The sequence below is a fragment of the Populus euphratica genome, unplaced genomic scaffold (assembly GCF_000495115.2).
Source record: "Populus euphratica unplaced genomic scaffold, PopEup_1.0 scaffold58.1, whole genome shotgun sequence".
Taxonomy (NCBI): domain Eukaryota; kingdom Viridiplantae; phylum Streptophyta; class Magnoliopsida; order Malpighiales; family Salicaceae; genus Populus; species Populus euphratica.
This window is the reverse complement of record NW_011499864.1, coordinates 1,735,976-1,750,185: the sequence shown is the minus strand read 5'-3', so window position 1 is coordinate 1,750,185 and position 14,210 is coordinate 1,735,976. Positions and strand designations below refer to the sequence as shown.

At 35.7% G+C, this 14,210-nt stretch overlaps 3 protein-coding genes across 4 annotated transcripts in view; 1 reads left to right on the top strand and 2 right to left on the bottom strand.

Annotated features, from left to right (window-relative positions):
* The window catches only part of LOC105125804 (rhodanese-like domain-containing protein 4A, chloroplastic), a 3,537-nt gene extending 1,040 nt beyond the window's left edge, over positions 1 to 2,497 (bottom strand). For both annotated transcript variants that reach the window (XM_011026426.1, XM_011026427.1), the window contains exons 1-3: positions 1,831 to 2,497; positions 1,482 to 1,584; positions 374 to 616 (exon numbers count right to left, since the gene is read on the bottom strand). In XM_011026426.1, coding sequence (XP_011024728.1) covers positions 374 to 616; positions 1,482 to 1,584; positions 1,831 to 2,456 — 972 coding nt within the window. In that variant the 5' untranslated portion in view covers positions 2,457 to 2,497. The remainder of the gene's footprint in view (positions 1 to 373; positions 617 to 1,481; positions 1,585 to 1,830) is intronic.
* Positions 2,498 to 3,797: 1,300 nt separating this feature from the next.
* LOC105125803 (FRIGIDA-like protein 3) lies at positions 3,798 to 8,681 on the bottom strand. Its single transcript, XM_011026425.1, has 5 exons — positions 8,485 to 8,681; positions 8,176 to 8,253; positions 5,420 to 6,470; positions 4,806 to 4,981; positions 3,798 to 4,402 (listed from the first exon to the last, which is right to left on the bottom strand). The coding sequence occupies exons 3-5, from the start codon at positions 6,459 to 6,461 to the stop codon at positions 3,986 to 3,988; spliced, it is 1,635 nt and encodes a 544-aa protein (XP_011024727.1). The 5' UTR covers positions 6,462 to 6,470; positions 8,176 to 8,253; positions 8,485 to 8,681; the 3' UTR covers positions 3,798 to 3,985.
* A 2,421-nt stretch (positions 8,682 to 11,102) lies between these two features.
* Positions 11,103 to 14,120, top strand: LOC105125802 (probably inactive leucine-rich repeat receptor-like protein kinase At5g48380). Its single transcript, XM_011026424.1, has 3 exons — positions 11,103 to 11,478; positions 11,683 to 12,664; positions 12,836 to 14,120. Exons 2-3 carry the CDS (start codon positions 11,816 to 11,818, stop codon positions 13,850 to 13,852), a joined length of 1,866 nt encoding a protein of 621 aa, XP_011024726.1. The 5' UTR covers positions 11,103 to 11,478; positions 11,683 to 11,815; the 3' UTR covers positions 13,853 to 14,120.
* Positions 14,121 to 14,210: the final 90 nt, after the last annotated feature.

Below are 14,210 nucleotides of genomic sequence, written 5' to 3'. Positions count from 1 at the left end.
TTGGAACTAGTGTGAAAATTGGTAGCAGGAATATCAGATACTTCCTCCTTTACTTTTTTTATTTTATTTTATTTTCAAGGCCAAATTCTGATAAAATTTTGTTATTTTTCTCCAATTCTCACTCCAACTACAGTCATACCATGTAATGTATCAAGTTAGTACTCCAGCTAGAACATCACCATTTATGCTTACAAACCACTGGCTCCAAAACATGGTTTACGGATGCTAATTTTTCACTTTAAACAGGGTTGTGATGCTCATCTCATGTTCTTATGCAGTCATACATCAGGGTTAGATAACCTGAAATCAATTTCCATGCGTGCTTGCACATGTGTGTTGTGTGTGGGGGAGGGAGGGAGGGAGGGTGTCTTACATTAGGGTAAGGAGATCTGAAATCGATTTCCACATGAGTGGATGTCATGGGCTTATTTACATGCCCATTGTCCACACTCTGGCTTCCTTCCAGAGGGAAACTAGTAGAAGAGGGTATGCCATCCTCACCATCATTTTGCTGAGCAACTCCTCCATTAACTCCAAGTTGTGAAACTTTAGCCTTCTTTTTCTTTTTCTTAGGCTTCATATGCACAGAAGGTGGCAAAAGGGTTTCCTGTATTTCCTATATAAACCAACACAAATCTATGAATAGAAGAACAAGCAATTTCCAAAGGCAGATTTCTCCATCCTTCTCTTCATCTTCTTCCACATAAATAAGGACTACTAAAGAAATAGATGCACAGAACAAACATTCACACGTGCTCATACAAAGAAAAGGAAGGCCTTTAATACACACACCATATGCCTTTGTGCACTAAATTAAATGAGAAATCCTTAAGGCTTCACTCTTAGGGAAACAATAAACTGGAAGCAAGAATCAGGTTTGCCAGAAAAATTTCATCAAAGGACAGGTTTGTCAAACCTATTTACCAAGTGATAAAATTGCTCTCTGTCAAGTGTCAACCCTCTTTTGTTCACCTCACAGCGGCAACCTTTTATGTGGTTCTCAAGAATTCCAAGTAGGATTCCAACAATAATATGTAAAATTCAGAAAACCTAATTGTTGTCCGGACAATAAATCCTCAGCAAAATAACAATTGTTTCCTTTTCAAGCTCACAGACTACTGTTATGAATTGGCTGGAAATTGATGCAATAAATTCAATAAGCAAAAAACTCTTGTATCTTAGGTATTTTCCAAGTGCTGTCTCGAAGAGCTGAAAGCTTGTGAATGCCATGTAGATGCATGTAATCCAAGCCAGTCTCTCCAATTGTAGGGAGATAAAGATACAGTAACCCCAATGTTAATCCTAGGTAATGAATGTTTCATAGGCTACAAGAAATCTATAATTACGGGTTAAAAGATAACAAATATAAAATTATACATATATAAATAAAAACAGAGCTCTACGTGCAGAAACTATGATGTAAGCATTCAAAGCTAAAATATAAGAAAACATTAGAGGAAAAAATAACAAAAGAACCATACCAACCAGCCCTTTTTGCCCCTGACACCGCCCCTGATTGCATAAGCCTCTTTGAATCCGTTCTTGAACAGCAACTCAGCCACTCTCATTGAATCACCATCAAAACTACCTTACACGCAAGAAGCGGAAACAAATGACACATTAAAGACATGCTTTATGCAAAAGTAAAAAGAGACTAAATTAGAAACTCCAGTGCTTAACTCTATAATTCAGTCGACATTCAGAAGAGTAGAATAATAAAGACGCAAAGCAGAATTTAATGCTGCACCCATCTTGCCATTGTATCTACATAAAGCAGCAATATTCAAGTTCAAGTTAAAGAACTACTATAGCATTGATTATAGCACTTACTTGTCCAAAATACACAAGATGGTATTTGCTGGGTCTTGAAAATTCTTCAAAACATTCTTCACAAAGCCGCCTTCATCTCCCTCAGAGAACTCAACCTGAACCACACTCTTATTGAACATCTTCAAATTGGGAGACCCCAGCGCAACCACGCTCCTCCTGTCCCGAATATCCAAAAGCTGAGCATCCGGGTTATCCCGTAGTTTCCTAAATGCATCAATGGCAGAGACAAACTTGTACTTTCTCAAGTACTCTTTAGTAAGAGGTATAACAACAAGCCAAATGAATGTACAGCCAGCAACAAAAAATGGGTTTTTGTTGAAGAAGTCATCAATGGAGACCAAGATTGATTCCAAGTTTATTTTGTCTGAGACTTGCTCAGTTTGGGAGGTGAGAGCTTCAGAAGCTAGGCAAGGAAGAGAAGTGAAGAGCTGAATGGTAGTGAAAGAGAAAGTGGTCTTATTTGACACAAGTGAGAGAGGATTTTGAAGAGAAGGTTCTTTAGCAAAAGTGAATTTGCTTAGATGAGAATTGGATTTGGAGGTGGTAGCAGGTTTTAGGGTTTTAGGGTTGTTTTGGATGGGTGGAGAAGAAGATAGTAAAATGGAAAGAGACTCCATGATCGCCATGAGAGGACAGAGGAAGAGAGATGAGATAAGGGCGATTACCAATGGATTGGGCCGATAAGGATAAAGGACCGGTGCGACGACTTGAGATTCTAAAATGGACTGTGGTTGATGGGCTGGGCTTGGCAATGAACAAATCGACACCACAAACCATGTTCTTAAATCTTGATTGGGTTGTTACAGTGTCACTTGGTATGGAGATTTTAGAGTTTGTTCGGGAAATAGGTGTAAAATGTGTTTTTTTTTCTAATTTTAAAATTATTTTTTTATTTTTTTCAAATTATTTTGATACACTAATATTAAAAATATTTTTTAAAAAATAAAAAATATTATTTTAATATATTTCCAAATAAAAAACATTTTAAACCATAATTCTTACCACAATACTAAACACAACACAAATTACCTTAATCATGTGGTTAACTTGTTTATCTATAATTGATTTTGGTCAAAAAAAAATTTAAAAAAATTAACTTTGATCCAATTAAATTCTACTAAAAAGTGTTTTTAAGTATTTTTTTAAAAAAAAATTATTTAACATCACAGTATAAAAACCAATACAAAATTATTAAAAAATTAATAATTTAAAACAAAAAATAAAATAAATATCTTTAAAATCACTATTTAAACAAAAAAAAAAAACAAACACGCTCTTCACCCTTTAGCAGCAACCTGAACTACTAATTTAAAACAAAAAATAAAATAAATATCTTTAAAATCACTATTTAAACAAAAAAAAAAAACAAACACGCTCTTCACTCTTTAGCAGCAACCTGAACTACTAATTTAAAACAAAAAATAAAATAAATATCTTTAAAATCACTATTTAAACAAAAAAAAAAAACAAACACGCTCTTCACCCTTTAGCAGCAACCTGAACTACTAATTTAAAACAAAAAATAAAATAAATATCTTTAAAATCACTATTTAAACAAAAAAAAAAACAAACAAACACACTCTTCACTCTTAGCAGCAACCTGAACTACTATTATCCGGGTTAGATCCCAGGAGCTTGAGCGAGTTAGAGAAAGAAGGGAGCTGAGAGAGGTGAGTTAGCATCCTTCGAGTTGAGAAGAGTGAAGTGGTGGGTTGGAATCTAGATGGGCTTGTCATTCACGATATAAGCTAGCAGAAGCAACGGCTCGTTGCTTCTTTTTCTCCAATGAAGTTATACAAGGGGGATGGAGCTCATCGCTCCATCTCTTTTTTGGTCATTTGTCACCTAGATTGCTCCACTTCATGCACACCATAGTCATCCCCAAATTGCTGTGTTCATATGAATTTTTTCGTAAAAAAACGAGAGCTGGAGAGAACAAAACGAGACAGAAAATTGTAAACAGAAAATACACAGAAAACAGAGTGCATATATTAGAGGATCAAATTATCTCTAGTACAGCAAATTAACAGAGCAGGGGTTTTTTTTTTTGGGTTTTTTTAGATACTAAATTCATTCATACAACATCAACGAGCTGAAGGGTTAAGGCTAGCAGTTAAAATGAGGATCAAGGTCACCTTTTCGCCATCTTTACTAACTAGTGAAGATACGGGGTCTGATACTGGTAGCCATTTCCAAAGTAGTTGCCATGACTGGGAGAGAAGTTGTAAGTCGCAGAACTCATGAGTGGAGGAACATGGTTGTCAGCGGGTCCAGGGTAAATATATGGTCTGTCATACACGTACTGTGGATACCTATCAGGTACTCTGGGATAGAAAGTCTTCTCAGGAGCATTGTTAGTGACACGGGGCCCACATCCGACACCGCTGGCACGAGGTCTCTTGGGTTGAGGCTTGGCAACTTCATTTGCCCTCTTCTTGTCTGCCTTGGCCTTCTCTAGCTGATGAAGGCGCTTTTGGAGGGGATCCACAGGATAATGCTCCTCAAGTTTATGCTCTTCAATGCATTTGATCACAGCCTTGAGGGCAGTCAGCTCTCGTTCATTGACATCATTCTGAAGCGATAGAAAAATCCTTAAAAGAAAACCCCAAAGTGCTCAGAAGGAATGTCACATGAATGTGGTTTTACAACAAAAGCCGAGATAAGGTTTCAATGGAAATTGTTCTTCAACATGTATGCATAACAAAATCATCTATCCTTTTCTGTCATCCAACTATAAAGCCCATTTTTCATGTATAGTAAGCATAAGACTTGTTATAATTCATTTGGGTGGGGAAAGGCCTTAGCATTAGCAATCTATACCGATCATATAGCAATAAGTTGGAATTATCAGACAACAAATTATAAAGGAAACAACAATTTACTTAAAATACACAACAGCACACATCAAATTGCCGAGAGATAATTGTAGAAAGGAAAGGCCAATTCAATTAATGTAGCTGAGACAGAACACGCACCTGCACATTTGTGGGAGATGCACTTCCAGGCTTGCCTGATGAAGCAACTTTTCTCGCCTCCTTCAAGTATGATTTCAGTAGAGGTACTGGTGAGAACTGTTCCATCAAGTCAAAAGCAAAAGCCAAGTTAACTGCATCGATTTGCCTTCCACTATTCACCAGTACTTCAATTACACCTGAAGAATTGATGTGTAGGAAAAGTTCAAATGACAGAACGTCAATAAGCAATAAGAAGTAGAGGAATTGACATAACAAAGTAAACAAATAGTTTATATACTCCTTGTTGGCAAAAAGATTATTTGTCCAAGGCATGAGCTTAACAACTGAGCAAAGGCCAAGAAGATCCATGCAAGGTTGCTTTATATAAGAATCCAAACAAGGAAAATTTAGATGCTTAGGTTAATAATACCAAAGTGAAGTTGTTGAATCATCACAATTCTAATCTAACACGGCAGTTTCATATTTTCTCTATAAGGGAAGATTTCATATTCTCTTCAGTAATAAGGTTTTTAACACGACGTGCCACAATTTCTGTGCATCATCAACATTTTCAAACTGAAACCATGATATGCTTCCTGCTACAATGATTACAGTGCAGCAGGATTTCAACAAACCTGGCATTCTCTCTGATAGCCCAAGAAATCGACATAGTTCTGCTGCTTGCCGACGACGAGAAACCATTGGTACTAGCCTGGATATTTCTTCCACATCAAAATCAGAAGCAATCCCAAATGTGGCCAGAAGTTGCAAAAAGGCATGTGCCTCCAAGGAGTTCCCGTTGTTAGCATCCACATCCAAAGAGTCCAAGTTTGGCTTCCACTCTTCAGCAATTGCCTTTGCCTGATCTTTAACATCTTCTGAAATTAAGTCAGATACAGAAACAAGATCTGTATACATTAGCAAAATGCTAAGGCATTCCATCAACATAATACAGGTTCGGCGGAGACCCAACAAGGTTGAATCTTTCTTTCCATCAACATTTGCCACTTCCTTGGGGTAGAAATCTTCGAGAGAGTTCAACACCAACTGGGCTGGGTTTACTGCAGCCTTCAAAGCAAGTGGGATTTCCTCCTTGAGGACAGCAAGGTTCTTACGGTTATCAGATATAAATTTGTGCAGTCCTTCTGAGTCCATCTGTTCACATAGTTTGACTAACTGTGGATACTCCAAATTTCCATTTTCAGAAGGATCTATTATTTCTCCTAAGTTACTTTCAGCAGTCATGGCGTCAGGTGGTTGGTCATCAATAGTTGGTGACTCACATTGGCCATCATAAAGCACAGCAGCAGGTTCTGCAGATGATACTTTCCTGTGCTTCTGTAGAGCATTCGCAATGGCAAAGACAGCAGCATCTTGTTTCTCTTGGAGCTTCTCCAATGAAGCTTGTTCCTTGGCCACAACAGCAGCTTCCCGCTTCTCTAATATTTCCCTGGCTCTCCTAGTTTTGGTTTCATACTGCTTTTCTTGATCTTCCAACTCATGAAACCGCCTCTTCAAAGATCTTTCAAGCCCATGGAAATGTTCCTCAAGTTCTTTCCATTTCAGGTTGAGTGTTACAGCCCGGTGACTTTCAAGTTCAGCAAAAGCTTTCTGAAGTTGCTGTATCTTGGACGTTGTAGAGTCCATGAGTGTTGCAACTGGTTCAGTATCTTCCATAGCAGAAAGCTGAGGAGGAAAATGAGAGAAATGATGTTAGAAAACAAAAGAAAGATTATTTATGATTTTTTCTCGGAAAAAGGACGTATATTGACAACTATCATGCACACTAGATGATGCAGATGGCTTTCTGATAAACAGAACAGATCAATGCAATGCCTGAAGAAACAACCAATCAAACTACAAGGAAACAATAAACTGGAGAAAATGAAATACATATATCAAGGTTCACACGAAATGACAGGCCAGGCACTTACATAAAGTTGCTCATCAGTCATCATACTAAAACAGTAGCAACATTTCTTTCTAACATCTTTGAAGACCAAATTATGAAATTTGATGTCAGAATTCCGCAAGTTTTGGGTATTAAGTTCTACTCTAGGGTGCTACATGCCTACTCTGTCATGTGAAATAAACAACATGTACAGCAAATGCCATGGCTAAATTCATGAATCACTGTAAATTGGACACTGGCATCAGAACTACCTTCCATACACAACCAATGCCAACACACTGACTTTTAGGTTTGCTATAATATGCATTGGGTAAGTGTCTATATGATAGTCATAACATGGAAGTCCCCCCTTACACAGCAGATTTGGAACAAAGCTGCCCCCATCCACCGACTCAAACAATCTGAGGAAGTAAAAACAGAGAATAAGATAGAATATGCACTAGAGGGGAACCAGACTCAAACAGAGCATATAGTTGTTGTCAAAGGAGTTTTTTCTTCTATTATCATTTTTTAAGACATTTTATATGACCAGGGAACGGAAGAATGGCAGCACAAAAATCATTATCAAAGAACTTAAACAAGTGCTGATTTGAATTTGAGGTTGGAGGCATTGTGCAGGAACAGGCCTACAAACTTAAACAGATAGCTTTCCAAAGCTATTATAAACTAATTTGAAACTAACAATTTAAAATCATTAAAGCACCAAGATAGTAGATGGAACCATCTAAGGCGCTTTGCTAATCCTCATTTCTTATTCTCTTTGAACTACAAGGAATTTATTGAATGAGATAAACCGAAAATCCTTCGAATGATCCGCCATGCTAGCTCAGTGTCAATTTCATTAGAGACTACAAATCCAAGTGAATAGAAAGTAACAACAACCCCACAAAAAGCTTTGTTAGAAAGAAATATAATGCCGTGCGAAGATTTTATATTACTTTTTAACACCTTATATAAACAATTACAGGCCAATCTAGGTTTCATAAAGTAATTTGTGTAACCAAAAATTATGACACACGAAAATAACATTACAATCTCTATGACACATCTCTTCCTAACCAGAATTGACAGTACACGCAAAGATCCAGTAAAGTCTTTGGTCGGACATGCCCCGAAACATGAGGGAAAATCCATATTTGGATCACTTTTTTCAGAGCTTTAATGGTCTAGCACAAAATTGTAAACGTCTAACAATTACATATCAAATTGAAGTAAGAAAATATTGCCCACAATTTCATTTTTCATGAGCTTGAATGCCAAACAACTCCACAACAGAAATTTAACACCTCGGTCAGTAGTCTAGCGTGTGATTAAGTTAAATTCAGTACACAAATGTCTACACACACCACCAGATATCTCGAAACTCTAAACAGCATTAAGTTAAACTTCCGAAATGTTTAAGACTAGAAACCCAGTATAGTAATAGTAAGCGAAAGCAAACGCCAGCTCAAAATATATCAGACAAGCAAGAGGGCTTACCGCTGATTCTGCTGCACACTGAAATCGACCCACAAGTAAGAGATGGTGCAAAATTAGACTAACAAGACGCCTGGAAACCTGAAGAAAAAAGGCCTTTACCATCAGAAAAACAAACAGAAACTTCAAACCCTGATAGAGTAACAGTTAATCGTCTTCCAAGTATAAGCACATCTGAGCTGAAAGGGTAGAAATTCGAGAAATTCCAGAGCTAATTTTGGTGCAAATAAACAAAGGCGATCTAGAAATAGTATTGTATGTAACAATCTAGAGAGATGAGAGAGATAAGAGTTGAAATAGTGAGTTACTTGCCTGGGTGAAATCGAGCAGCGAAGCAATCAATCCATGGCGGATTGGATTGGATTGTTTGGGTGTGGGTACGGCTAGGCTAGCTTTGGCTGCTAACCCTTCAATCCCTAGAATAGAAATGAAAGAGAGGAAAGTTGAGAGAGGAGGGGGCAGAAAAAAGGGAGTGTGTGATATCGCAGCCTTCGCTTTTTCTTGTCCACTCCCTTTTTTGCTATTTGCACTACTATGTATGCTTTGTCTTCACGCCTAGTGGACACAATGCTGTCAAACTCGATGTCGGGAAAAAGATATATTTAGAGCTGTGGTAAAAAATATTTTTAATTTTTTTAAAAATATATATATATGACCTGAAAATATTTAACAAATTAATTAAAAATTTAGAGTATAATTAAATAACAATACCAAACATTAGCCTCTCCCAGATAAAAATCTAGATTATAGAGTTAACTTATAAATTATTTGGTTAATTTATATAAATTAAAATAATTTTTTTATTTTTGACACTATTAAATTTAATCAAGTCAGATAAATTATTAATGATCAATTAAATTATAGATTATAGTTACTCAATATATATTTGAATATGGATTAAAAATGTATTCCCAAAGGTTTAGAAATGTGTGGTTTAAAATATGTTTCGTTAAAAAATATATTAAAATATTTTTTATTTTAAAAAATCATTTTTAATATTAATATATAAAAATTTAAATTGAAAAAAAAAAAGACAATTCCGACGCTATTCCCGAACACTGCCTCAATTCTAGACTAGGTTTTTTAATTAACCTGTACCGGCCAATTTTAACAACTATACTCTCAGCTTTTTCTTTTTTTCTTTTTTACTGTGCTAGTTATTTAATTTGAAGTTTTTACTGTGAGCGTACAGCGGAGACTGGAGAGCGCTCCTACGGTTGGATAATCTATTTTTTAATTTTTTTAATAAAAAAATAGTCGTGGACCCACATTATAGAGTGAGGATATTTTGTTAAATAAAGTTTTGTTAGCAACCCAAATAAAGTAATTAAATGTTGATGCCCAAAATAAATATTTTTCGATTGAGCATGGTTGATTGGGCTAAATTTTAAAAGGCTTGATGTATAGGACTAAATTCAACACTTGGAAGGACAACAAGGACCAATTTGTAGAAAGCCATGACAAACTTGACAATTTGGAAAGTATTTTGGCATCATGTTTCATGGAATTAGGCATTTTTATTGGAGTTTAAATTGTAGGTCGTTATTTACGAAAATAATATTATAGCAAAAACTATATTATTAATTAGTTTAGTTTTTTATCCAAGTTTGTTTGCCTATTATGAGTAAATTTTAAGTTTTTTTATCAAATTTTATTTTTTATAATTTATTTTTATTCACAACCTATTGCATTTTATTTTATATAAGTTTATTTAGGAATGTAGTTGTTATTACTTTTTAAATAATTTTTAATATTAAAATACATATCATAATTTTTTTATTTTATAAAAATTATGTTTCATATTAACGCATTAAAATAATTTAAAAATACTAAAAATATATTAATTTAAAATAAATAAAAAATAATTTTTTTTAAATTACTTTTAAAATACAAAAACAAACAGTTCTAAGTATTTTTTATATAATTTAGTTTTATTGTTTTCTCTAGCTTTTCCCGTTACTTTTCTTTATTTTAATGTAGCGTCTAGCTTTTCAGTTTTTTTATTTCCATTGAAAAACCTTAACCTTATGTTTTATGAGTTTTTTTAATCTAAAAACCTTGAATATTATGTTCAACTTAAATTTCTCAATATATATAATTTTTATTTGTGATTATATTAAAGATTGTTTTTTTTTTAAAATTTACTTGAAAGCATATCAAAAAATTATTTTTTAAACAAATATTTTCACATCAACACATAAAAAATCTAAAAACACCCAAAAAAATAATTTGAAACTAAAAAAAATAAAAAAAATCTTAAAAGCACATTTAAACTGCAACACCAAAAAAATCTAATTTTTTTAATCATATTCCACACACACCTACGTGGTAGTTGTTGTCTTTTTTAAAAAAATAAAAATTAATTAGTAACATAAAACTATTCAATAGAGAAGTCATATGAGAAAATATACGCGTTTTTTTAGAAGGAGTTGACGGGTCAAACTAATTCTCTAATCAAATCCCTTTAAGACTGTGTTTATACACCGAATAAAACTAAACAAAGCAATAACGAGTTGTGAAAAAAATAATTTTTTATGGCATTCAATGGCACGGTTACAACAGTCATTTTCGACCACATTCTTATTATATTACCAAACAGAAAGCCTCGTTGGCATGGTAATAAAATACGGTGCAACTTAAAATTTAGGTTGACGAGTTGACCTTGTTTTACTGATTTTTTTAATGAAATAATGTTTTTTAAAATTAAAATAATATTATTTTAAATGATTTCAAAAATACCTGGACTCAGTTCAAAAATAAATTTAATTTAAGCCGGATTCCGAGTTAACAAATTACTAAATTTATCGACCTAATTGGATCGGATTTAATAAGAGGAGGAGGAGAAAAAAAGGGGCAGGAATCCAATGGCAAAGGAAATTACATTAATTAATGCTTATGAAAAATACAATATTAAATAGGAGGAAAAAAGAATCAACCAATCAAGTCAAAGAAACTGAAGACGCCGAGTCCTTGCACTCGCAATTACATGGATTAAGCTTGGAAAAAATGGCCGTCCTTGGTTGACCCAAGAAAACGAGCACACAATCCCCTCCATTTATCAGTTTCACACGCCTTAAAACTCATTGCTTTCGCGTTTAGCCATCCGTATTCATCTCCTGCTTGCTCTCCTGTTAATCCTGTCATATATTGACAGACCTGATTGATTATCACTGTCTTTTTCTTCTTTTTCTCCGTGGAAAAACCGCTGCTTCAATATTTCTGCCATGCAAAAAATTCTCAAACTTGAAGAGGTGTTTTCTTTGATCTCTTCTGGGGTTGAGGGGTCGTGAATATCTTTATCATCAGGTGCGTCTTTTATTGTTTTTATCGACATATATATCCAAGTCAACCCATCTGGGTCACTGTTGGCTTTCGGTTTCTCTGCTTCACTTCTTGTTGCCACTGCTGCTGCTGTTGATATCTCTATCTGTTGTTTAAGCTGATTTTTTTTATGTGGGGTGGACCCTGAATTTTTTCTTCTTCCTTGCATTGATCTTGACTTTGTTTTAGGTATTACTGTTATGGAAGCTAGGACTTTGTGGATACAGTTAGTTTGGAGCTCTGATATATGCAACTTGTAGCTATTTGGGGCTTTTTATCATTCTCTTTTTGACAAGAATTTGAGGAAATCTTCGTTGAAACGATGTTGATCGGTCGAGTTTTTAAGGTAGTTGTTGTTAGTTGCCTTTGGTTATTGCTTAGCTGTAGTTTGAGCTATGGTACCGAAACTGATATTGCTTGCTTGAAGAGCATAAAAGATTCTCTTATAGATACTCATAATTACTTGAACTCTTCATGGAAGTTTGATAACGCTACCGAAGGATTCATCTGTACCTTTCTGGGGGTGGAATGTTGGCATCCTAATGAGAATAGGGTCTTGAACATCCGACTTCCGGATATGGGTCTCAAGGGCAGGTTCCCTCTTGGTCTTACAAATTGCACCTCCATGACGGGCATAGATCTCTCTAGCAACGAGCTCTTTGGATCAATTCCACAAAATATCTCTCAAATAGTTGGTTTTGCCACGTCTCTCGACCTCTCTTCCAACAATTTCTCGGGGGAAATTCCATCAGGTCTTGCAAACTGTTCCTTTCTGAATGTCCTTAAGCTCGACCACAACAAGTTGACAGGCCAGGTTCCTGGACAAATTGGGTTTCTAGAGCGCTTGAAAACTTTTAGTGTAGCTAATAATCTTTTGTCTGGGCCAATCCCAAGTTCGTTCAAATCCACTATCCTGATCGAAGAAAATTTTGCAAACAATCCAGGACTCTGTGGGAAGCCTCTTAGCCCTTGCCCGTCCATTTCAAAGAAAACCAACACTGGAATTATTGCTGGGGCAGCAGTTGGCGGGGTTACCATTGCAGCAATAGGTGTGGCAATTGGTATGTTCTTTTATTACCGTAGAATGTCTATGATGAGGAAGCTGAAGAAGGATGATGATCCCGAGGGGAATAAATGGGCTAAGAGTTTAAAGGGAGTAAAAGGCATCAAGGCAAGTTATTCTAACACACTTTTCTTTCATTCTTTTTATTTTTATTTTATCTCTTCAAGTCAGTTGAGATCCTGTGTTCTATGTTGAAAAATGCAATGACCATCCCTATATTCCTTCTTGGCATACTTGTGGACTTGCTATGTGTTGATTCAGAAGATTTTGTGATTCCAGGTTTCCATGTTTGAGAAATCAGTTTCTAAAATGAAAATGAGTGATATCTTGAAGGCTACCAATAACTTCCACAAAGAGAATATCATCGGGACAGGAAGAACAGGGGCTGTGTACAAAGCAGTGCTAGAGGATGGGACTCCTCTTATGGTTAAGAGATTGCAGGATTCTCAGCACTCGGAAAAAGAATTTATATCTGAAATGGCTACTCTGGGGAGTGTGAAACATTCTAATTTGGTTCCTCTTTTGGGTTACTGCCTGGCTGATAAGGAAAGGTTTCTGGTTTATAAGCATATGCCAAATGGCACTCTCTATGATCACATACATATTGCAGATGAAAGCAGTAAGCCAATGGAATGGCCTCTGAGACTCAAAATTGGTATAAGGGCAGCAAAAGGATTTGCATGGCTCCATCATTACTGTAACCCTCGCATCATCCACCGAAACATAAGTTCCAAGTGCATCTTGTTGGATGCTGATTTTGAGCCGAAAATTTCTGATTTTGGACTGGCCAGGCTAATGAATCCAATTGATACACATTTGAGTACATTTGTGAATGGAGAATTTGGGGATTTGGGTTATGTTGCTCCAGAGTATGCAAGAACTTTGGTGGCCACTCCAAAAGGGGATGTCTACAGCTTTGGAACTGTGCTGCTTGAGCTGGTGACAGGGGAGAAACCTACCCATGTGGCTAAAGCTCCTGAAAGCTTCAAGGGGAGTCTGGTTGAATGGATCACACAGCTTTCAAGCAATTCTCAACTTAAAGATGCTGTAGACAAATCTTTGGGGGGTAAGGGTGTTGATAATGAGATTTTCCAGTTCCTTAAAGTTGCATGCAATTGTGTATTGCCAACGCCCAAAGACAGGCCCACTATGTTCGAAGTATATCAGCTTCTAAGGGCAATTGGAGAGCAATACCATTTTACCACTGAGGATGAGATTCTGATGCCTTCAGATGCTAGTGGCGCTGATTATATGGAGGAACTTATTGTTGCTCGAGAAGGAAGGGAAAATTATTAAAAAGGTACGGGGTAGATAGGGTAATACTTCTTGCATAATTTATATGTAACTATCTTTTGTTTTTGTCTGTTTTAATAAATTCTAACATTTACATTTGTGCATTATTATTATTATTATTATTATTATTATTATCATTGCACTCTATTGCTTGGTAGTGTTTGGTTATATAGATGAATACAGTGGAGACATGTCTCTTGTACTTCCTATTTGTTTTGAAAAAATTCACTCCCAAACCATGTTAGAGACAATCCTGGTCTCTCCAACTAAATATGTTTTTGTCTATTTTATCTTGGGATACCAACTAATCGCATCCTTAGTATTGGGTAATGCCTTGGGTTTGCCAGTTTGAGTCTCCGAA